The sequence below is a fragment of the Physcomitrium patens genome, chromosome 15 (assembly GCF_059467195.1).
Source record: "Physcomitrium patens ecotype Gransden chromosome 15, ASM5946719v1, whole genome shotgun sequence".
Classification (NCBI taxonomy): domain Eukaryota; kingdom Viridiplantae; phylum Streptophyta; class Bryopsida; order Funariales; family Funariaceae; genus Physcomitrium; species Physcomitrium patens.
The window spans coordinates 11,219,323-11,243,854 of NC_143424.1; the positions used below are offsets into that span (position 1 = coordinate 11,219,323).

The 24,532-nt window shown below is 34.5% G+C and overlaps 3 protein-coding genes across 6 annotated transcripts; all 3 read left to right on the forward strand.

Moving 5' to 3' along the window:
- Positions 1 to 1,093: 1,093 nt before the first annotated feature.
- LOC112292432 (calcium-transporting ATPase 1, endoplasmic reticulum-type) lies at positions 1,094 to 9,085 on the forward strand. Of its 2 annotated transcripts, XM_090256434.1 has the most exons (10): positions 1,097 to 1,284; positions 2,378 to 2,426; positions 3,249 to 5,039; positions 5,296 to 5,398; positions 5,576 to 5,694; positions 6,177 to 6,455; positions 6,782 to 7,165; positions 7,352 to 7,461; positions 7,551 to 7,779; positions 8,089 to 9,085. In XM_090256434.1, exons 3-10 carry the CDS (start codon positions 3,681 to 3,683, stop codon positions 8,659 to 8,661), a joined length of 3,156 nt encoding a protein of 1,051 aa, XP_090112560.1. In that variant the 5' UTR covers positions 1,097 to 1,284; positions 2,378 to 2,426; positions 3,249 to 3,680; the 3' UTR covers positions 8,662 to 9,085. The 2 variants fall into 2 exon arrangements, with proteins under 2 accessions (XP_024396677.1, XP_090112560.1); XM_024540909.3 differs by lacking the exon at positions 2,378 to 2,426 and having other exon boundaries at positions 1,094 to 1,284.
- A 9,245-nt stretch (positions 9,086 to 18,330) lies between these two features.
- On the forward strand, positions 18,331 to 20,185 carry LOC149987744 (uncharacterized). 3 transcript variants are annotated; one of them, XM_090256437.1, is made up of 4 exons: positions 18,331 to 18,459; positions 19,177 to 19,242; positions 19,443 to 19,524; positions 19,768 to 20,185. In XM_090256437.1, the coding sequence occupies exons 2-4, from the start codon at positions 19,222 to 19,224 to the stop codon at positions 19,902 to 19,904; spliced, it is 240 nt and encodes a 79-aa protein (XP_090112563.1). In that variant the 5' UTR covers positions 18,331 to 18,459; positions 19,177 to 19,221; the 3' UTR covers positions 19,905 to 20,185. The 3 variants fall into 3 exon arrangements, with proteins under 3 accessions (XP_090112563.1, XP_090112562.1, XP_090112561.1); XM_090256436.1 differs by lacking the exon at positions 18,331 to 18,459 and adding an exon at positions 18,532 to 18,922; XM_090256435.1 differs by lacking the exon at positions 18,331 to 18,459 and having other exon boundaries at positions 18,973 to 19,242.
- Positions 20,186 to 22,291: 2,106 nt separating this feature from the next.
- LOC149987745 (uncharacterized) lies at positions 22,292 to 24,089 on the forward strand. The gene is made up of 4 exons (XM_090256438.1): positions 22,292 to 22,820; positions 23,081 to 23,146; positions 23,345 to 23,429; positions 23,671 to 24,089. Exons 1-4 carry the CDS (start codon positions 22,806 to 22,808, stop codon positions 23,808 to 23,810), a joined length of 306 nt encoding a protein of 101 aa, XP_090112564.1. The 5' UTR covers positions 22,292 to 22,805; the 3' UTR covers positions 23,811 to 24,089.
- Positions 24,090 to 24,532: the final 443 nt, after the last annotated feature.

Sequence of the window (24,532 nt, forward strand, 5' to 3'; positions counted from 1 at the left end):
AAACAAGGGAGTATAGGTGATTAAGGGAATGGATACATGTGTCAGTTGCAATGCTTAACAACATGGGTTTCTGCTAGTATATACGAGTATCTATATATATATATATATATAGATACATACACACACACATACATATTGAATATATCTCTGAATTGATTCTGGATCAATAGTAAATATTTAATAGTAAACTCATAACTTGTATTTTTTTTAGTTAAATAAATTTTATAAATAATAGTTAAACCTTTATTATTACATTTTGGAAGATTTAAAAAAAACATTGTATTGTGTTTTATTGATTTAAAATGAAAATTTATGAAATGAATGTTGGGATACCTTATATTTGAGTTATATATATATCTATATATATCTATATGATTTTATTTTCTTAAATCCGTTTATTTATTTATAAATAATTACTTGATACAATTTTTCTCATTCAACATATACACAGTTTTTAGGTTACTATCAACCACTATCAAATGTAAATAATGTATTTGGGTTGCGATGTATATTATCATCGACCTCTATCTTTCCACACTTTTTCAAAGGCGGTGACGAAATAAAATTGCAGAAAATCATAGCTCTATCGATGTGTGTATGAGTAAAAAGCAAAAGTTTACTCGACTAGGGATGCTTTCCAAAGGAAGAGAGAAGCGCAGTGTGAACAAGGTCCAGACGGGGAAGGAAGAAAGGAAGGCATCTATTTCCACGATGCTATGTAACTTTCTAGAAACAGGGACAGCCACGAAGCTTCCCTACAAATCCAGAACGAAATATTCTTTGACCCAAACTCAAATTTTTCCAACTGCCCGTTCCACCAACACAGAACTTGCAGCCCCTGAATTTCCGCCTCTGCCCGAAAGCACGCCATCGGACCAATCGGAGTCGCCACCGGTAAATCTGGTAAACGTGTTAATATTGCGGTGATGACACATATGAAAGGCGGCAATGCACCTTGGCTGCCCGGACAGGTGGTTAACGGCCTCTGCCCAGACGCCGAGAAACTTTCTGCGCGGCTAGCGGCGGCTGCTGCTCCTCGCGCAAGCAAGGCAGACAAAGCTTGGTCCAGCGTCCATCGATCGATCGATGGAGTGTCGTTGTCGTCGCTGGCCTCGCATGCTCCCCTGGGCTTGACGTATAAGGTGGAGGAGGAGTGTTCGCGACTACGCGTCTGGATGTTGGCTGACCGATGTGGTAAATTAACTTCATTTCACGATAGGAATTGGTGTGTTGAGGCGTTGCGTGTAGCAGTCGCGTCGCCGCGGAGCTTCTCGGTGTCGTCAGGTACCGGATTCCTCAGTAGTGGCAGCAGCTTTTTCTCCTTTGGCCTTCCATCATTCATTTTCTAGCATAATCTGTGATCTGTGTGGGGTTTTGTGATCGAGCGAAAGAGAGAGAGAGAGAGAGAGAGATGGAGAGACTCGAAACAGCATTGCTGGCGTGGGATTGAGGTAGGTGTTGTTGTCGAAGGGGTGGGCACTTCAAGTTGGGTAGTCTAGGGTTGCTGTGTTGAATAGTGACCGCAGCGTTGGCGATGGTGGTAGTTGTGGTCGTGGTTTATTGGAATCTTTTCTATTTGGAACCTTTTTGGTAGGAGTGGTAATCGTTGTGGTGAGGGGGCTTAGATTATGTTGGCGCTATAGACGAGTGTTTGAAGGGAGTTCTTACCCTCAGACGGTGAGGATATATGTTTGATTTAGTCGATTTGGGGTTTTGGTTGGATTGCTTTGATTGATTACGTAGGATTTTGAATAACGGAGACATGGGTTCTAGTTAATTTTTAGCGGAGGTTGAGCTGCACATTGTCATAGGGTTGATGTTTGTGATGTGATTTTACTTGGAGAGGAAATTCTTGTAATTAAAGTAGGAGGGTTCGGTCAGTCGCAGCAGTTTTGGTGTTTGAGATGAGGCATTCTGGATAACAATGGGAAATGAAAACTGCGTGGTTGATTAGGGCTTTTTGAGGAGGTAAAATATAGAATGGCTCATAGTTTTATTCTTTGGGATTTTAGTATGTACTGTGAGAGGAGTGAAGGACTTGAAGTGCGTGGGATTCGTGTGGCAGTTTTTTTCTTTCTTCTTTCTCGTGGGTGCTGCCTTACTAGTATTGGGATCTTTTCATAGAGATATTTGAGGTCTTGTTAAAGTTTGTAAAGTGAAGTACTTGTTTCTGTTTCTGTTTCTGTAGAAGATTGAATTTTTATTATGCCAGATATTCATAGTTCTTGTTTGATGTCTTTACTAGAGAATGAGGGTTTTGATCGACTTATTCGAAATTGCCCGTTGCGGTCTGTTACGACGACCATCACAGGTTTTGTGATTCTACGTTTTGGAAATAGTACCAAACTTGCAGAGTGATTTTTGAGTAATTGTGCAGCCCAAACCTTGCGTTTTGGAAGCTTGAGGCAATTGCGGTAAATGTCAAGGTAATGGTTGCACGATGTAGTCTAGGATTGCACTGATAACGTAGGATTAAGCTTTTCAAATTAGTTTCAGTCATCTTCTCGGAAATTTGCTCTAATGTGAAGGCAAAGATCTGGCGGTTGTATTATGTGTGGGAGTTGATTAGAGGTTCTATTATAATGCTGTGGTCACATTTTGGGATCGCTTCATGACTGAGTCAAGCGGTGTTGGATGAGGAGTATCCGGCTTGTTCCTACCTCATTTTTAGACTCTCCTTCACGTTTACCCGAGGTTAAAGTACAATATTGAAGTTCTTCCTAGAACGATTAGCTTTTAATCTCCTGAAATCACGCTTCGTAAGAGTGGGGGAATCAGTAAGATTGGTGACAAGGTTGGAGTCGTCAATTGTGATGCATGACGAGAGTGACGGTAGGGTTTTAATTCTGGCAGGCCTTTACATCTGATCGTTTCTACGAAGCCGTTTCAGTCTGCTAGTGTTATTCCTTGAGCAGTTTGCTATGTGACTGTTGTAACCATGTGTGGTTATTGTTCCTCTTAGAACTCGATCTTTATGGGTGGTTGATGTGTTTTGTGATGTTTATGATGCCGCCTCTCTTGGAGTGGATTCTGATCTGGCGCTTTCTTGTCGGTCTTCTCCATGCTCTTATTGATATGATATAATTTGAGATCACGACCGCAGTCTTTATTTAGTCAACTGAAAACTTCAAGATTGGTAGAGGAACTTTGTTAGTTGTATTTAAGCCTTATTGTTTTATGGTTGCACAAATCTAAGCTGAGAGTGCCTAGTCGAATCAGATGTCTAACTCAGTGTCTTATTCGTGCAGGTTTGACTCAAGTCCCTTTTGAACGACATTCCTTAGCTGGGAACTTGTAGAAGCTTGGCAGGCGTGGCTGACTGAGTACATATTGTCATTGCGATACGCAAATTTCTTGCTCTTGTGTCGTAGAATTTAATTGAATTAATAAAAAGGAGGTACATGAGTGTTTGGAATGAAGTAAATACTATCAGATCCCATTCCAACCTCAGGTTATTGATAAACCGTCAAGGACATTAACGGGTACTGCTACAAAGATCTACTTGAGGAGGATTATACGTGGAGAATTTTTCATGTTACATCGGCAGTGATTAAATTTTTTCCGGTGCCGAGTTGCTGGATATTTTGCGGCAGTCCTTGCTCCGACGAACTGAAACTCCTTCCGTGATCACCAGGAATTGTAACATAGGAATCTTGGGATTGACGAGTTCCTTTCAAACAATGGCGGAGGATTGTTTTCCTGCATGGTCAAAGTCTGTGGAACAGTGCCTAAATCATTTTGAAGTCGATGTTAAAAGTGGTCTCAGCCAAAGCAGCATTGAAAACAGGCGTAAGCAGTATGGGTGGAATGAACTGGAAAAAGAACCTGGGAAGCCAATGTGGAAGTTGGTGTTGGAGCAGTTTGATGATATGCTTGTCAAGATCTTATTGGTTGCAGCGTTAATAAGTTTCATTCTTGCCTACACCGATGGTTACTCTGCTGACGAGAGCGGAATTGGCGCCTATGTGGAGCCATTGGTCATTCTTTTCATACTTATATTAAACGCCGTAGTTGGAGTATGGCAAGAAAGCAATGCTGAGAGAGCGTTAGAGGCACTTGAGGAGATGCAATCAGAACACGCTAAAGTTATCAGAGATGGGGAATTTATATCTAACTTGCCGGCCAGAGAACTCGTTCCAGGAGATATTGTAGAGCTTCGTGTTGGTGATAAGGTCCCCGCAGACATGCGCATAGTGAAACTGAAGACCTCCACAGTGAGGGTTGAGCAGAGTTCGCTCACAGGAGAAAGTATGTCTGTGGTGAAAACCACCCATTCAGTGAAGGAAAATATTGAATTGCAAGGCAAGGAGTGTATGGTATTTGCGGGTACCACTATTGTGAACGGCTCCTTCCTCTCTATGGTAATGACCACCGGCATGAAAACGGAGATTGGCAAAATTCAATCTCAAATTCAGGAGGCTTCAAAGGAGGAGGCGGATACACCTCTGAAAAAGAAATTGGATGAGTTTGGAGAGCTTTTGACTAAAGTGATTGGTGTGATATGTCTTCTTGTCTGGGTCATTAACTACAAATATTTTTTGTCTTGGGAGATGAAGGACGGTTGGCCCAGAAACTTTCAATTCTCATTTGAAAAGTGTACATATTATTTCAAGATTGCTGTAGCTTTAGCTGTTGCAGCTATCCCAGAAGGACTCCCTGCCGTTATTACCACTTGTTTGGCTTTAGGTACAAGGAAGATGGCAGCCAAGAATGCTATTGTGCGGAAGCTCCCCAGTGTCGAGACTCTAGGATGTACCACTGTTATTTGCTCTGACAAGACAGGCACACTGACAACAAATCAAATGTCTGTAACTGAGCTCATTCTTAATGGTCCAGCAGCTGGAGTCACCCGCGATTTCCATGTGGAGGGCACAACATACAGTTTCTTGGATGGCAAGATCGAAGGTCTTAGTGTTGGCCAGTTGGATCCGAACATGCTGTCCTTTGCTGAAATTGCTTCACTTTGTAATGATGCTGGAATTGAATATCAGGGCAATGGTTTCAAAGCTATTGGCATGCCAACTGAAGCAGCTCTGAAGGTGAGCTTTTTCCATTCCGTTCTTTACCTTTATGGTATTTGCTCGGAACGGGGTCCTAAATCTAAATGGCATTTTGTGGTGCTTATTGATCACTTGTTTGCTATGTGTATGCGTTTCTCTTGGGATCTAAGGTTGCTTATATAGCTGTGTCACCCAGCTGCAATGCAAATATTTTGATGTCTGTGAACTTTTTGTTGTTTTCAAGACTAGAATCTATTTGCAATTTCATATTTGCTCATGGTGTGGACTCCGCCAGGTTGTGGTGGAGAAGATGGGTGTACCAGATTTTGCTGCTCAGTCAGTCATTAACAACCAGCGTTCTAGAGAAGCGATCGCTCTGAATGAAGAATTACCTCTTGGTAAATATTTTCTTTTCTTGCTCAAGTTACGAGTGACTAATATTACTCACTTTTTATTTTACTCTCAAGTGCTCAAGACTTGCAGCGTCTTTTCGAGAGCACCACACGAATCTTAATTGTGCGTGCATTACTTATAGTCACAATTTTCCTGATTTAAACACATTTTTGTATTGTCAGCCTGCAATAATTGGTGGAGCAGTAAGGAGCCTCGAGTGGGTATTCTCGAATTTGATCGTACTCGCAAGTCAATGAGTTGTATAGTTAGAAGGGATGGAGTCAACAGGTTGCTTGTGAAGGTATGTAATGGCAACTGGAGGGTCGCAAATATCTTACTCTGGGTCATCATTCATGAATTATTTAAGTAAACCTGGTCTTTCCTGTTTACTTGTCTTGTTGTTGGGTATGCTTTCGTTCGCAACTTTCAGACACAAAATGCTTATTCATATTATGAGTAATTGTGAAATCTGAACTTGATATACACACACAGTTGATCTTAGGTGTCTAGCAATATTAGACTGGTATATAGAGTTACTGCTTTAAACTGAGTTGAATCAAGCTGTCGCCAGCACTAAGATGTATCTAAACTGTACTACACTGTTTAAACATATTTTTTGCCTGATTATATCCAGACTACATCTCATTCCAAATACAATTATTTTTGTTTGTCATTTCCATACAAATTCAACAGTTTTATTTAACCGAATCTGCTCTCTAATTTATAAGAAAAAGATTTGACTTCATCTAGGTTTATGCACTAACGATTGTTGGTTAATACCAGGGAGCCGTGGAGAATATTTTGGAGCGCTGCACGCGTGTGCAACTTCTGGACGGTTCAGTGGCGAATATGACAGAAGGAGCCCGTGATGCTCTGCTTGGAAAACTTAATGGATTGAGTGCGAGGGCACTTCGCTGCTTAGGGCTAGCTTACAAGGATGATTTGCAAGAGCTTAGTGATTACGATGGAGAAAATCACCCCGGTCATGGAAGACTTCTGGACACCGAAAATTACGAAAAAATTGAAAGCAATCTTATTTTCGTCGGCATGGTTGGAATAAGAGTAATTACCGTACTCCGGCTCTTCATATTTTGATAGCTGCAATGGATACACACACACACACACCCATATATATACGTACACATTTATCTCTCAAAATAAATAAATGCGTGTGTGTATGTGTGTTCATTGCCCTCTTTCAATGGACTTCTGAAATTCTCTCTCTCGCTCGCTCGCTCGCTCGTTTCTCTCTCTCTCTCTCTCTCTCTCTCTCTCTCTCTCTCTCTCTCTCTCTCTCTCTCTCTCTCTCTATATATATATATATATATGCAAGTATGTTTTTCAATCTTGTTTTCGAAGGGTTAACAGAGGTTGAGAAATTTCTGCAGGATCCTCCCCGTCAAGAAGTACGTGGGGCAATTGAAGATTGTTGTGAGGCTGGTGTAAGAGTAATGGTGATAACCGGAGACAACAAGAACACTGCTGAAGCAATTTGTCGTGAGATTGGTATTTTCAATGATAATGAGGATATTCGAGATAAGAGTTTTACAGGCCATGAGTTCATGGAATTTTCTGTTGAGCGCCGGAAGCAAATTCTCTCTGGTACTGGAGGTCGTGTCTTCTCACGTGCGGAGCCTAAACATAAACAAGACATCGTACGCATTCTGAAGGATGCTGGGGAGGTTGTGGCCATGACTGGTGATGGCATAAACGATGCTCCTGCTTTGAAGCTTGCGGACATTGGCGTAGCAATGGGTATTGCTGGAACTGAGGTACATCAATAAATACCTGCGGTGGTGCTTGCATTTTTCACTTTTATGAGTCTTGTTGTTCTCTCAAAGTACAAGCTTCCAAAGTTTCTCTAAGCTTTGAAGCGGAGGCTTCGTGGTAGAATATATATTGCTTAATTTCAGTCACTATCCCCCGAATGAACATAATGGTTGGGCTGTGACTTGTAGGTGGCCAAGGAGGCAGCCGACATGGTGCTTGCAGATGACAATTTTAGCACTATTGTGGCAGCCGTTGGAGAAGGTCGTTCTATATACAACAACATGAAGGCCTTCATTAGGTGCGTGATTTTATACTAAGGATGATTTTTTGAGTGGAGTATTTTGGAAATTGAGTACCAGAAGTTTGACTGAAGTTGTGGATCTACAGATACATGATATCATCCAACATTGGAGAGGTGGCATCAATCTTTATGACAGCAGCTTTGGGTATGCCAGAAGGGTTGGTACCAGTGCAGCTCCTTTGGGTGAATTTGGTGACTGATGGTCCTCCAGCCACTGCTCTAGGTTTCAACCCTCCTGATTTGGACATTATGCAGAAACCTCCTCGGAAAAGCAATGATGTTTTAATCAATGGCTGGGTTTTCTTTCGCTACTTGGTACTTTCCTGTCCCTGTAATTGTTTTTGCTGAATGTGATCATGTATGAAATATACGTGGCTGTTCTTTTCTTGTGCATTGCTATATATATATATATATATATATATATCCAATTTTCTTTAGATAATACTGTCGTCGAGATGTAAACATTTTCTTTGTATTCAGTTAGTGGAGATACAAATACTAAAAAAGTGCCTTCCTTGTGGTGTATAGATATATAAGAATGGTGAATATGGCATAGCACTTTTTATTTGATCTGATATTGTGCTGATAAGCTCATTATTGATCTGCTGTTTTTGAATATTGCAGGTAATTGGCTTGTATGTTGGGATAGCCACTGTCGGTGCATTTGCATTGTGGTACACGCATGCATCCTTTCTTGGGATTAACCTGGCAGCTGACGGTCACACGCTGGTAAGCTTTTCACAATTGACACACTGGGGCGAGTGCTCAACTTGGAAAGACTTCAAGGTGACACCGTTCACTGCTGGGAATCAGACACTCTACTTTGATGACAACCCTTGTGATTATTTCACTACCGGGAAAGTGAAAGCAACTACTCTCTCCTTGTCCGTTCTTGTGGCGATTGAAATGTTCAATTCTTTGAACGCCCTCTCAGAAGATGGGAGCTTAGTGTCTATGCCGCCATGGGTCAACCCGTGGCTGCTTTTAGCCATGGCCGTGTCCTTCTCTCTCCACTTCCTGATTCTTTACATTCCTTTTCTGGCTACAATATTTGGCATTGTGCCGCTTAGCCTGAATGAGTGGCTCCTAGTTCTTGTTGTTTCCCTTCCTGTGATTTTGATAGATGAGGGCTTAAAGTTTATCGGCAGAAGAATGAACCAGCGTGAGCGACGAGCTAGGAAGTTAAAATTGGCTTAAATGATAGGTGATAGGGATGATTGTCCAAGGGAATTCCAGAACATGGGCCTTGTGTGGAGCCCAGGTTTGGTTTCTATGATGGATGCCAATTATATCTTTCCTCCCCTCAACTTTTTTTTACTTAGCAGGGGCGCCCTTTCAGCTCATACGGACGACCAAGCTTCTGATTTAATTACCACCTCTTACGTAGCAATAGCATAGAGTAGTTGTATACAGGTAAGTGGAAGTTTAGGCGCGTCGACTAGGGTTTTTTTGCGCTGAGTGCACATTGAACTTGTCCATTGTTAAGGTCCACTCATGGGTATTTTCAAGAAACCGAGTTAGATTATTTCAAATGTGAATATTCTTCTGCTGGCAGAGATGTTAGTAGAGAACAACTTTGGGAAAATCATTAATTTCATCTGGAACTGATTCATTTTTTCCACTGGAATGTCTTCTTTTCCTACTCCACGGAAATGGTATTTGAAACAACATCTTCTTTTGCTTTTATTAGCCAGTCTATCACCTGGCTGTTTGAAAATTAGTAGCGTCTTGTCATGCCTGTGTTTCGTAATTACATGCTGTTTTCTTGTATCATCTCGTGGTCACCAGCAAATAGGACAGTATTTTGTGTCTAACAAAGCATGTCTGACAAAGACTGTAGAGTCTTAATTCTAGTGATTACCTCAAGGTGAAGCTGATTTTCTATGGGTCTAATATATGAATACCATTAGTATGCCATATGTTTTACTTAGGAGGGAGGAGAGATGGAAGTTTACTTTGAGGAATTGGAAAGAATGAACATGAAATATTTTTAGGATAATAAAATTAGAAAGACATGATGAAAATTATTCATTAATGAATAGTTGGGTTGTATTATATTAGTGGATAGAAAAAATAGGGAGTGATTTGGAGATTTTTTAAAATATAATTGTAGACATCAAATTGTAAATGAGATTATTTATTTTAAAGCTTACATGTGTTACTATAAAAGAAAATTGTATGACAAATAAATATTGTAGTAGGCTTAGTTTGGAAGACTTTTCTAACATCTTAGAGGAGAGAGAGAATTCACACGAGTAATAATTTCTTCATATCTATGTATTAAGTTATATTCTATAATTAATGTTCATATGCTTATCAACTTTTAGAAGTTACAAAGTACTAAAATTAAAAATAGATAGGGAGTGTTGGTGAAAGTGGATAATTTATCCTAAACCTGAAAACAACTTAGATTAAAAATATTTTTTGGGACATAATATTTAAGATTAATTCATAATTGTAAAATACTTTTTGTAATGAAAATATTTACAAAATATCAGATAGAATCATAAACTTTAAAATTTTACAACTTTAATTATAAGTAAAAAAATTTATATTATATGTTAAATTTATAAAAATCATCCATAAAAATTCAATTTAGCCTTTTTTAGTTAAAGATGATAAATTCTAATCTAAGCTTTTCAAAAAAAACTTTAAACTAGTTATAATATATCAAAAAATCAACCAAAAATTTAATCCAAATATATTAAATAAATTTAAGGTCATTTGAAAAGATAGTTCCATAATAATTAAATCCATGTAAAAAGACCAAAATATAGAACTATTGTTAAGTTTTATTTACAAACAAAGACATGTGACATACACTCATGGTTTTTATGAAGCATATTTGTATTCTATTTCTACTATGTTTGAGCAACATAAATAAAAATTCATATCATATAATAAGCTATATTGCTTACAATATATTGAATAATATTTGACATGAGTTGTGGATCTTTTTATTATTTCAAAAAATCAAATTTTTTCATTGGATATAATTAATTTCTTTTATTATATATATATATATATATATATATGAACATCCATTTTTTTTACAAATAATATATGAAATAAATTTTGAATGAAATGATATAAATAATAAATTAAAAATAATCTTAATTAATAAAAATTTCAAATTTAATCATATATTTGAGTTACACTAAAGGAGATTGTATATAGAATTTTTATAGTAATTTTGACCTTCTGATAAAGTTCTAGTGCTTGTGATTAGATCTAATATTGGTGGTGCTAATACCAAATTGAAAAAATAATTCTAAACCACAACTTCTAGTCTTCATAGATTCTTTTATATAAGAAATATCTAAAAAATTTAAATTAAGTTTTCTATTGTTTTAAATTTTTTAAATTATTCTTCATTCTTTGAGTTGAAATTTTTTCTATTTTTGAAGAAAATTTAAAGTATTTTAAATCTTTTTGACAAATTTTAGAAGCCAGTCAAGTATTTCTAATTCAATTTTATTATATCAAAGTTTTAAGCGATTAAATCTATTATATCACATACATTAATATTTATATCTATGTTTATCTTAGCTTTTTTATTTTTCAAGCTTATTATTATTATTATTATTATTATTATTATTATTATTATTATTATTATATAATTATTTAGATCATATTTTTCTACTTTATTTCTTGACTAAATCTTTTTATGGTTTTTTAGCCCGATATTCTATTAGAATTTAGTATGTACCAATTTAATAATAATTTAATTCTAAAGATTATTATATTTAGAAAATAATAGAGTTTAAATACGAAAAGTTGTAGTTCTAATCTAATTTTTAAAATTCTACAATCTATAGGTATATCTATAAGTTTTAAAGATCTCAAATACTTTTAACTTTCAAAAATTTAAATAATCTTTGCTAATATATACAAGGCTTTTAGAATTCTAAAAACATTATTAAAATCTTTGTATAAGTTAAAAAAATGACTAGAAAACATAATATACTTATATTTTGTAACTAAAAAATTAAAAAAAAATCAAATGTGTTCATTAAAAAAATATATTTTTATTATAATTAACTATCAAAATCATCATATTCTTATGTTACATATAATAATTATTTAGAAAGAAAAAAAAATTAAGAATCAATATTTATATGCTATATAGATTAGATTATATAATATATTTAATAGTGATCTTTGTAGAATAACTATTTTTATCTATAAGATCTCTTCAAAGAAGTTATGTCAAAGAAAAAAAAGTTAAATAGGATCGTATGTAATAATATTTTTAGAGAAGTATATGCAATATATTTTGATTTAAATATCTTTACATTAGTCATACTTTTAATAAAATAAAGACAATCAAAGGTTATATAGAATTTTAAGAATTTTCAAATTAATGAACTTATTTGTGTAAACAAATTATTTTTTTTATTCCTTTATTATCATCAAGTACAATATTAGAGGAGAACTATAAATTTAAATAAATTTCTATATTTTAAATATATATTAAAAAATTAAATTTGCAAGAGAGATAAAATAAAAATCTAAAGCAATTAATAAGAAAGAAAATAATAAAGATTTAGAAGAGATTTTATAAAAGATCAAAGATATTATTGAATTAAAATTTTATATATTATTTAATTTTTATTAAAATTAAAAAATATTAATAGTTACAACAACAAATAATAACTTTAATTTTATTATATATATATATATATATATATATATCATATGATTGTATTACTTAAATAAATATAACTAAAAAATAAGACAAATATATATTAAATAATAACATGTTAGGTAGACAATATCTTTTGTAAAAATCATAAAAAGATCTTCTTAGTCACAAATTAGATTCTTAGATTCTTCTAAGTATGATACATGGTCACTGAAACTTATTACATAGTCCTTTTAATTTTAATAAGCTGCTTTATCAAATAACCAAGAACTTTGGCACTTACACCATAAACCTTATTGTTCCTAGAAAGATTCTAGAAGACCTTTTTGGTTGTTAGTATATATCAAAACTATACTTAAATTATTAATTATATTATTTGTCTCTTTCTTATGACCATACTTAAATCATAGTTTAAGTCTCTTTAGTTTCTTTAAATATGGCAATAGCTATTCTAATTCTTTTCCATCTTGTATCTATATTTCTCTTTGTTTTTTATTTTGTTTTTTTTTGTTTTTTTTTTCTTCGTTTAGATACATATATGAATTGATTTTTTTTACTTCTATCTAGGTTAATTTTTTTAATTATATATATATATATATATATATATATATATCATAAAATAGAAAATTATATTTTTATTTAGTAATTTTTTTTTTAATTATATAATTTGTTGACCGGTCAGGCTCTATGATTTGGTCCTTGTTTTAAACAAAACTTAAGGTAAGAATATAAAAGTTAATTGATTTGAAATGTTTTGGTTTATAAGAAATTACATGATTTTTTTGTTTTTTTTGTTTTTGTTTTTGTTTTGTTTTGTTTTGTTTTTTTTTTAATCCAATCCACTAGTTAATAGAAAAAGAAAATATTTTATATTGACTTAAGAATTTGTAAAATTAGGCTACTTTATAATAAGATTTACTTATGGGTTTGTTGCTCTCATATTAAGTCCAAAAAAACTATATGATTTTAGTTATTATTATCAAATGATGTTTAATTATATATAAAAGAGTTTTACTAAAAATTTAAAAATTGAAACTAAAATTTATTCTACAAAAAAAAATAAGAGTCAAATAAAAAATTATTGAATGAAAAAAAAATAAAAATAAATATATATATATATATATATATATATATATATATATATATATAATACCTTCATCATATATAAAAATTTTGCTTAAATTTGAATAAGACTTCTATAAGTAAACTTTGCGAAAACAATTGGTAAGGTTTCTTAGACTTTTATAAAAATTATAATAATTTTTTTTAATAATATATTATAAAATTATAGTATACTATAAAATATTAATGGCTAAAAAATAGAGTGTTGTATAAGACCATAACTTCATATTTAAGTGGAGTGACATATAGTCCAAACCATGTTCTCATGAGAGATAATGTTTATTTAGATCCTATGACATAAAAGTGTGGCTATCAATTCATAGAGAAGAAACTTAATTCACATATTAATATTCACTATGCCTTATACTCTCTCTCCAACAATAGAAGATTATATTACATAAATTTTAGAAGTCCAATAAAGTTTGTAAACTTTGGAATTGGACCACTTCAATTTTATATAAATTGAAAACTACTCTTTATACATATGGACCAAAAAGAACTTCTTTTTTAATTGAAATAAGCTATTTTTGCACAAAAATTATTGATCAAATTTAAATGACGTCCATAGAATGACATTCATATAAAAAACTTGATTTAAGAAGGAATTATTGAATATGGAAAATTAAGTTGGTTGGTCATAAAGAAGAAATTGAAAAAATATCCTAAAAACAAGACAACTCTTTTCAAGTATGAAATAAATCATAAATATCAATACAAATACTTCATACTAAATCATTTGAGGTAATTCAATAAAACTATAAAATACCACAATATAACATAATAATTTATAAAAATATAATCATTTAGATAGGAATAGTAATAACTTCACTTAATACTCTTATTGTCATAGATATAAATACTTATTCTATTAATTATCCATATGATTAGATAAAAGTAAATAAAATAGATTAATTTCATAATATTTTCTAGAAAAGTTTCTTAAAAACTTCATAGACATGGTTTTGACTTTACATGTATTTATGGTTGACTTTTAGATTAAAAATAGTCAACATGTTAGCCACGTGTTATTTGTTTGGATAGATTATAGAACAAGCTAACTATGTGGCACACACAAAAAAAAACTTGCCTTGCAAGTTAAGACATGTGGCTTGCAAAGTCAACACATGTTGGAGGTCCTATAGAATGTTGCCATATAGCTTCTAGGTGGATAGTATATATAGACGCAAGAGTGAAGCCTTCTTTACTCTAGCCAATTCCATTCTTGTTTTGGTCTAGATTCAAGAGTCTTTAGTTTTTTTTATCTTTTGGCAATAGCCATTCCATTTTTTTTTTTAAAATACATGTTTCTTTACTTCTATTTTGTCATACTTCTTTGAAAAAAGTCTCACTTGAACATTTGCTTTCATTGGGTTCTTGTCCTTGACACTTATTGCGCCTCTTATGTATTAGGTGTTAAGATATCATCTATGTAATTTTAATCTATGAATGCATATATAACATCTTTGTATTTGATCTTTTACTATATCTTTAGCCACATGGTTTTGGAAGTTGAAGACATCTCATTTCTATTATATTTTAACTCTCCAAAGTTGATAATTTAGGTTGAACATAGAAACAACTTTCTAAAATTTTTGCACTATCTAACCTTAAATTGAGTAATACATAAATGTAATCATTGATATTCAAAAACACTAACTTTATTTGGATGCAATAACAATACACTATTACAATACATGGTGTAGCAACTTAATTCAAGAATGAAATGCCTACAATTCCATCGGTACAAATACACACTATGATTTGAAGATAATAATCAACAAAATTATAGAGAGTACCTATACATAACAGAAATAACATACTTTGTACTTGATATGATTTGATATTTATCAACAGCTACAGGTCTATAACATATTTTCAGAAAAAATGGCACCATGTACTTTTGGAATGAAAAAACAACATTTTCTTTTGTCTCACATCATGCAAGAAATTTACTACAAAATTAGTCTAACGAAGACTTCGACAACAATCAAACCTTCAGTGGAAAAACCAACACTGCTATTCATTGAAGAACTCGTACTACTTTGTTTAAACACATAAAACATTATCTTTGTCGTTCCAAATAAAAGTATAATTCCAGTATTTCCATAGCTGTACTTGAAGCTTCATCGGAGCTTATCCTGCATGTTCAGTCACAACGTTCCAAAAGCTGGCTGTCGGACGCCCAGTAATTGTCGAAGGAATCATGTTGTGGGCTCGCCGACTTGGTGACGCTTGGGAGAGACTCCCTGGGCCAACTTCACCGCCTATAACTTACCATAAGAAATGAACTTCTGCACGCATACGGCTCTGGGGACCAGGAAATATACAACTGTTACCCAAGGCGGTTGGATTTTCAGCGTGTTTGTCAAGTTGCATAGTTTCGGAAGGCATCGAGAATACTGATAACTGGGTAGAGTTGCGAAGGGAAAGTATGGCACTCGACGCGAAGGTCACGCAGCTCTGCAGTTGGATGGTCAATGCTGTGAAGTGTGTGGTTGCTTTGTTTGCTACGCCGCTGAGCCAGGTGCTGCGAATCGCCCAAAGTAGAGAGGGTGGTGAACATGGTAAAGGAGCAGGACTGTTTCAGGGCATTGCTGACATTTTGCAGACGCTTGAAGTAGTTGCCGTGGAATTCCATGACCCGGTTCTTCGCCGCATATTTCAGTCGAACAGCGTGTACTGTATCCGCAACCATGTGAAGCACAATGATACTGTCGCATTCTTTCTGCTTTCGTCACATACCCCTGCTCTTATATATATATATATAAATATATCTATTTGTGAGACATTACTCGGAAAGTTGTGTTTGGTATGAATGCTTTTGAAACCATTATTCGAATAATATATATGTATGTGTATGTATAATGGAATATATGTATATGTATATATTTATTTATTTATTTCCGTACATTTATGCTCAACAAGAATCTTGTGTAGTTTTATTGATTCATGTAAATAACCATAACTTTCATTTGAAATGTAATCAATTATTTTTTAAGTGGTTGTAAGAAATCTTATGCAAAAAAATAAATATTTTTAAATAATTATTTCAAGTAATTCTTTATAGCTTTACTCTATATTTCTATATATATATATATTTCTATATATATATTTTCAAAGTATTGAATTTTTTTTTAAGGTGTTTTAGTTGAATTCTTTTTGGTTTTAGTTGACTAAAGGTGAATATTTTTAAATTTTAACATATCATTTTAATATTTTTCTTTGCTTGAATCTTAATTTGATTTCTATACTTTTATAATCATTATGTGTTATTGCTTATTTTTTGGGAGGCAAATCTTTACTTCTAATAATTACATAAAACTACAGATTATAACTATAAAATCAATTTTATTAGTAGAAGGTGCTGTTGTTATTATTATTATTATTATTATTATTATTGTTTTTGTTGTTGGTATCTGCATGTTTTTAATAATGTTGATATTACACTTTTTAATTATTCTTTACAAAAAAATTATTATTTAATTTATACAAAGAAAAATATTTCTCTTGATAAAATCAATGAAGTATGAAAATTATACGACCCATATTAATCCAAAATCATATTTTACATATTATTATTAATGTTACAACAATTCTAACCTTTTTTTATTTTTTCATTTTTAAAAATAAATAATTCACAATAAATTTTGAATGTGAATAAATATTAAGATATTGATATTCAATTAAATTAAAGTATTGTTAAAAACTTATGTAACTCCATTCTATTTAATATGCACTGATGTTACCATTAAAAGGGCTTTTTTTTTTTTCAAATGGGTATAAATATTTTTTAAAATATAAATAATATTTTTAAAAACAAGAATAATATATGTATGTAACAACATAGTGCAATAAATAATTAATAAATATTATGAGGATTTTTTAGATATATAAGTGGCATATTATTTCTAATCCTTATTATTCAATCAAAATCAATAAAAAATATATGATTCAATCAAAATCAATAAAAAATATATGTTACTTTTTTACAGAAATATAGCATGATTTTATACAAACTTAAAACTTATAATTTTTGATTTGATATAATATTTATTATTTTAAAAATAGTTGATTACTTTAAAAAAGAAATTATCTTGGGACATAAACTCAAATTGAAAGTGTTTATATATAAGTAGAAAGTAAAAGATATGTCTATTTGTATGTATATATATATATATATATATATATATATTTTTTTTTTATCTATATATATAAATACATCTCTCCCTTTAAATATATATATATATATATTTTTATCTATATATATAAATACATCTCTCCCTTTAAATATATATATATATATATATATATATATATATGTGTGTAAAGATCTGAAGTATTATGTTTCTAAAATATAATGTGAAGTATATATGATTTTTTTACATTTTTATTTTAGGCATATCTATCTAAAATATTAAAAATTAAAAAAGATTGGAAAAACTTACATCTTAATTCATGATATGTGATAATTTGTTTTTATAATAGCTTAAATACACATATTAAATACAGCTAATATTTGATTCTTATACATGGCCGCCCAATCATGTACATATATAACATACACATAAATAGATAATCTTATTGTCCTGATTCAAAACCTAAACACATTCTAGAAACAAATATAAAAGCTTGCACACAGACAAATTTTAAATTTTCATGTGAACAAGGACACAAAGACAGAATTCCTCACATTCACTACAAAACAAACGAATGCGCTTCGAATCCAGCACAATTATTTTTAGCACAAAAGTTTTACAGTCCCCACTAGCAAAAAGAAAGGCCAGGCGTGGGAAGTAAAAGAACAAGAAAAAAGTAAAAAGAACGACCTTCCTTTCGATGCAGGAACTAACAGGAAAGCTAGACGAGGCGGGCTGACGTGGCACAAAGGAAGAGGCTGCCCCTGCCCACAAGCAAGGGGAGGTAGCAGACACTGCCGCAGACAAATCCCACCCTCCAAAACGACAGGGAGGGAATCCTTGCCACCCGATATGCAGACAAGGAAGCTGCCATGAAGGGGGGAGGGGGGGGGGCGAGGGGCGAACGGGGAAAGGGACAAAACAATATTTTAGCACAATTTTAGAACTTACTAGTCGAATTTCGTCGAATTTCGGGGAGTGTGAACTTCTGAGAACTCAAGCTGCGGCTGGTTACGCTCCCTCTCCTCACCGCGATCCAACGAGACCATCTCCCCCTGCACGACTTCACCCTTTGGACCAGCACCATTTCGGGTTCCTCGTCTTGCCCGATCTCTCCATTATTTATCTCGCTACGTGCGCATTCCTTCTACATTGTTTCGAAGCAGAGTTTGGGAGCTTGTTGCGCGTCGTCTTTCCCAGATTGCTCTGTTGTTTCCTCGGACGGGCTCGGGATCGAATTTCGCAATTCGTTGGCCTTGCGCGTTGTTTCGTTTTGGGTTTTCTGGATTTGTGGTTTTGTTTCTTTTTGGGATTGCGTTTTTGGGTGGAGTGGACGAGTTTTGAAGTCGCAGCGGTTTTGTTGGTGGTGAGAGGATCCTTCTCGAGTCGTAGGTGCTGGTTTTTTTGTGGGCGAGTGCTGTGGGTTTGAATTGGAAATTTTAGGTGGGGCCGTTGTAGTGTGGGTTCTGTAGTTTCAGTCTCTGGAGATCCGGGTCGAGCTGTTTTGATTGCGGGAGGCTAATTACCCAAGGTCGACAAGATGGGTTTGGATGAGGTAAATCATACTTAGTGGTGTGTTTAGGCTAATCCTCCGACTGAGTCGTGTTTCACAAGTCTGTGAATGACTACAGAGGATCTGGCCCAGACATGCCGTCTGCTTGGGAAGCAGCTTCAAGGATATATAATTTTGGGAGTAGATTTTTCTTATGAGTTGAAATCATTGTTACAACTATTTATGTTATTTTTATGGTTATGGAAGTTTCTTTCTCCATCCATCCTTACCAAGCTTGGAATTGGTTCATATTACAGACGTTTAATTATAGGAAATCGTCACAAGTAGTATCAACTCACGACATGGCGGTGCCATCATATCAGGTAATCCAGGTTTTCATGTGCGTTCCTTGCAATGTAATGGTTAGTAGTCACATGCCGTAAAGGTGGTTTAGTCTCCAAAGCGTGTTTCGTGAAGTCCTTGTTGCAGCGGTTGATCGCATCACCTTATTAGCGACAGTACTACCTGCACGTGCTTTGAATGAAGCGGTTTCGTTTTCTCATTCCGCGTTTGGCCATCGCAGCTCGACATGATAATCAGAGCAAATGTCCAGAACATAGGAGGGAAAACCTCGAAGTTGGTTTCTTACATGCGGGGTAAACTAGGTACGTCGTACTTCCTCATTCCCCAAAACTAAGCATGTCAGAGTCGTTTTTACCCACTCTGAACATCCTTTGTCCGAGTCGGTACCACGGAATCCTGCTTGAACATTCCTCTCCTGTGACCTGTATATTCTTTTTGCGATCATTGCCTGCACAGAAAATCGATCTTGTGGGCTCCCGAACTTTTTCACGATGCCCTTCTTTGACTGCTAATGACATGTGTTTTTTCATTGATCTGACGTGCAGGATACGACAAATGCATAGTTGACCAAGAGAATGACACCATCAGCATCCACTCTATCAATGGCCTCGATCCTGGTCGCATTCTGAAGTACATTCGCAGAAATGTTGACCCTCATGCTTCGGAGATTGTGCAGACTTGAGGGAATGGATGAAACCTGGTAGTCAGATCGTGTATATATGTGTACAGAAATACCTCACGAGGAAACGTACGAGGAAACCATCTCAAGAATTGGGTGGAGTTGTAGATAAGCGGTTCTGTTCAACTGCGGAGTGGGGTTGTAGATAGTGCATTATCAAATAACCTCTGGGATTTTTGATGTAGCAAATTCATGGCCTGGAATCATTTTCTATGGCACCATTAGTGTATGTGCATTCATCACATTTGATATTGACTGCTGTGAACAAAGATTGATTTGAAAGATTTGTGATGGCGTTGCCTCAAGTGCGAGTTTCTGTGAAGTAGCCTGGCTCACTGACAATTGGCTCATTTGTGAAACGTGCTGCATCTAAACGAGTTTTTATCATGGTAGCACAACAAACACTTGGGAATGGCTCCAAAGAAGAGGCACAAGAACAGCACGTTCGGCTGTAAGCACAAAGAAAAAGAGAATCTTAGAAACTGTGAAGATATATGACCCAAGTTATAGGAATGTCTGCAGGAGTAACACTTACGGCAAAACACCGTGTGCATGTTAAAATATCACATGAATGGCACTGGAGTGGAGATGTGTTCTTTGATAAAATAAGTGAATGACTGAAATCTGGGTGAAACAGAATTATTGAAGATTGTAGAATCCATGTTTCCACGGAGCAAAAGACACACATATTCAGCAATCTTCTTCGTAAAAAAGTGGCAAATATTGTGGAAAAAGAAGATGTTTCTACTATTTGAATATTAGTCATTGTACACGTGTATTATATTAGGTAACAATATGTAAGCGTTTTCTTTACGCTTTGAAGATCACATAAAGTTTCAAAAACTATTCTGATCATGAATAGACTTGAATATATTATATTATTATAGCAATTTATAACTATTTCGTTTATTAATCATTTTTTGAATCTGTAACCAAAAGTTGATGACATCGACATACTGATATGAAGGAACACATAGGGCATATGTTAGATAATAGGAAACAGTGGTGCAAAATCAAGGTTATATTTTGTGGCCAATTATATGAATCTAAATTTTTTGGATAAAACTTAATAAAAATTTAAGGTCTTTACTATTATATGAATTTATAATATATGTAAATAATTTTTTTTTTGCATATCATACTTCTAATAGGAAGTCATTTACCCTATTAGTACTAAATTTCTATGTGTGGATGTATGTATGTGTGTATATATATATATATATATATATATATTTATCTTTATATTTATTATTATATATATATTTTTTGTAAAATTAGTGTTATGTGTTATATTTTTTTTCATGATATCATTATCTGTAAAAAACCAAGATTAATATTTATTATTTTCAAAAGATAAGATTTATTAATTATTTTTTATAAATTTCCAGTAAGAAAGATATTATTGGTATCTATCTATCTATATATATATATATATATATATAATTTTTATGTCAGAAATTTTGTTCATATGAGAAAATTATATTCATTGTCATGAAAATTATTTTAATAAATAATCCATAATCTGTTTTTGATATTTTACAAAAAATTCAATGAATTATTCACATGTGATTTTAGAAGATTTTTATAACAAGTTTTTGTAAAATTTTTATGAGAATTATTCACCTATTTATTTATTTCTTTATTTACAATGTTAGGTTTTCATAAAACATTTATAGAATAGAAGTTTAAAATAATGGCATTTTTTTTTTAATTTAATGAAGCATGGTATTGTTTTGATATTTTTTTTGAAGAGAGTCTCTTGTATATAAATTTCAAAACAGGATTTTTAAAATTAAAAAATATATATATATGTATGTGTGTATGTATTAAGTCAGGTTTTATACAAGTCTACATATACATTCACATATACATTCCCATATACATTCACATATATATATATATATATATGCACACATATTAAATTCAGCTACTCAGGAAAAAGTGTAGATAAGCATCCACGGCACAGCTAAAAGTCAAAATAGTACATTAATGTTAAGATACTTAAACCAATGAGTTCTCCACACACATGATTAATCTTACCATCAAACCTTAACAATTGTTATAAGCCACTAATTCTATATTAGCAATGAAAGTGAAACTAGTAAGCAAGAATGAACTCAAGGTTGGTAATGCCATACGGTAGCTTTCAGAACACTGAACACAAGAAGAAGAAGAAGGAGAAGGGCATTGAGGAGCTTTGTCAGTCAGTCAGTCAGCATGTTGATGGATGATGTACACACGTGGCATTGCAGACACCAGCGGGGTTGGTGCCACGTCACTCTGGGTTCCAGGGGTCAATGACGGGTCTCCCCATCACTGCGTTCCCTTCCTGTGCCTGGGAACTTCCTCTCAAGGCACGCAGACAGGCAGACAGACAGACAGCCCAACGCCCTCCCTTCTTCCTCTATTTCACCAACTGAACTCCGTTTGTAGAGCTTCGGATCAGCACCAATTCGCGTTCCTCGTCTAGCCCATTGTCTGCATTATATCTCTCTCTGCGCGCCTGCTGCTTCTACCTTGTTCCGAAGCAGGGTTTAGAAGCTTGTTGTGCGTCGTCTTTTCAGATTGCTCTGTTTTTCTTCCGACGGCGTTGGGGTCGAATTTCGCAATTCGTTGGCCTTGCGCGGTTTTTTGTTTTGGGTTATCTAGATTTGTGGTTTTTCTTTTTCTATTTTGGATTGCGCTTTTGGGTAGAGTGGACGAGTTTTGAGGTCGCAGCGGTGCTGTTGGTGGTGAGAAGATCCTTCTCGAGACGTTGGTGCTGGTTATTTGTGGGCGAGTGTTGCGGGTTTGGATTGGATATTTTAGGTGGGGTTGTTGTAGTGTGGGTTCTGTAGTTTCAGTCTCTGGAGATCCAGGCCGAGCTGTTTGATCGCACGGGGCTAATTACCCAAGGTCGACAAGATGGAGTTGAGTGAGGTAAATCATACTTAGTGGTGTGTTTAGGCTAATCCTCTGACGGAGTCGTGCTTCTCAAGTCTGTGGAGCCCCTGTGAATGACTACAGAGGTTCTAGCCTAGACATGCCGTTCGATTATAAAGCAGCTTCAAGGAAACTTAATTTTGGAATCGGATCACTACTATCAGTTATTATTATTATTATTATTTTTATATAATATAATATAATATAATATTTTTCTTTTCTATTCTTAACAAGCTGGGATTTGGTTCATCTTGCAGCAATTTACTCCTCGAAAATTGACACCAGTAGTACCAACTCACAACATGACTGTGTCATCATATCAGGTAATCCAGGTTTTCATGTTTGTTTTTTGCAATGTAATGGTTAGTAGTCACATGCCGTGAAGGTGGTTTAGTCTCAAAAGCGTGTTTCGTGAAATCCTTGTTGCAGCGGTTGATCTCATCTTATTTAAGTTACTGCTCCCTGCACATATTCAGAATGAGACGGTTTCGTTTTCTCAGTTTCCCTTTTGTCCATCGCAGCTCCTCATGATTATCAGAGCAAATGTCCAAAACATGACCAGGGAGACATGGTCGGAGTTGGATACATACATGAGGGGTGAACTAGGTACGTCTTGCTTCCTGGTCCCCAAAAACTAAGCACGTCAGCCGTTTTTACCCACTCTGAGCATCCTTTGTCCGAGTCGGTATCACGGAATCCTGCTTGAACATTCCTCCCCTGTGACCTGTATATTCTTTTTGCGATCATTGCCTGCACAGAAAATCGATCTTGTGGGCTCCCGAACTTTTTCCTAGAGCACTTCTTTGTCTGCTATTGACATGTGTTTTTTTATTAATCTGACGTGCAGGATACGACAAATGCAAAGTTGACCTACAGAATCGAACCATCAGCATCTGCTCTCTTACCCAAAGCCTTGATCCTGGTCGCATTCTGAAGTACATTCGCAGAAATGTTGACCCTCATGCTTCGGAGATTGTGCAGACTTGAGGGAATGGATGAAACCTGGTAGTCAGATCGTGTATATATGTGTACAGAAATACCTCACGAGGAAACGTACGAGGAAACCATCTCAAGAATTGGGTGGAGTTGTAGATAAGCGGTTCTGTTCAACTGCGGAGTGGGGTTGTAGATAGTGCATTATCAAATAACCTCTGGGATTTTTGATGTAGCAAATTCATGGCCTGGAATCATTTTCTATGGCACCATTAGTGTATGTGCATTCATCACATTTGATATTGACTGCTGTGAACAAAGATTGATTTGAAAGATTTGTGATGGCGTTGCCTCAAGTGCGAGTTTCTGTGAAGTAGCCTGGCTCACTGACAATTGGCTCATTTGTGAAACGTGCTGCATCTAAACGAGTTTTTATCATGGTAGCACAACAAACACTTGGGAATGGCTCCAAAGAAGAGGCACAAGAACAGCACGTTCGGCTGTAAGCACAAAGAAAAAGAGAATCTTAGAAACTGTGAAGATATATGACCCAAGTTATAGGAATGTCTGCAGGAGTAACACTTACGGCAAAACACCGTGTGCATGTTAAAATATCACATGAATGGCACTGGAGTGGAGATGTGTTCTTTGATAAAATAAGTGAATGACTGAAATCTGGGTGAAACAGAATTATTGAAGATTGTAGAATCCATGTTTCCACGGAGCAAAAGACACACATATTCAGCAATCTTCTTCGTAAAAAAGTGGCAAATATT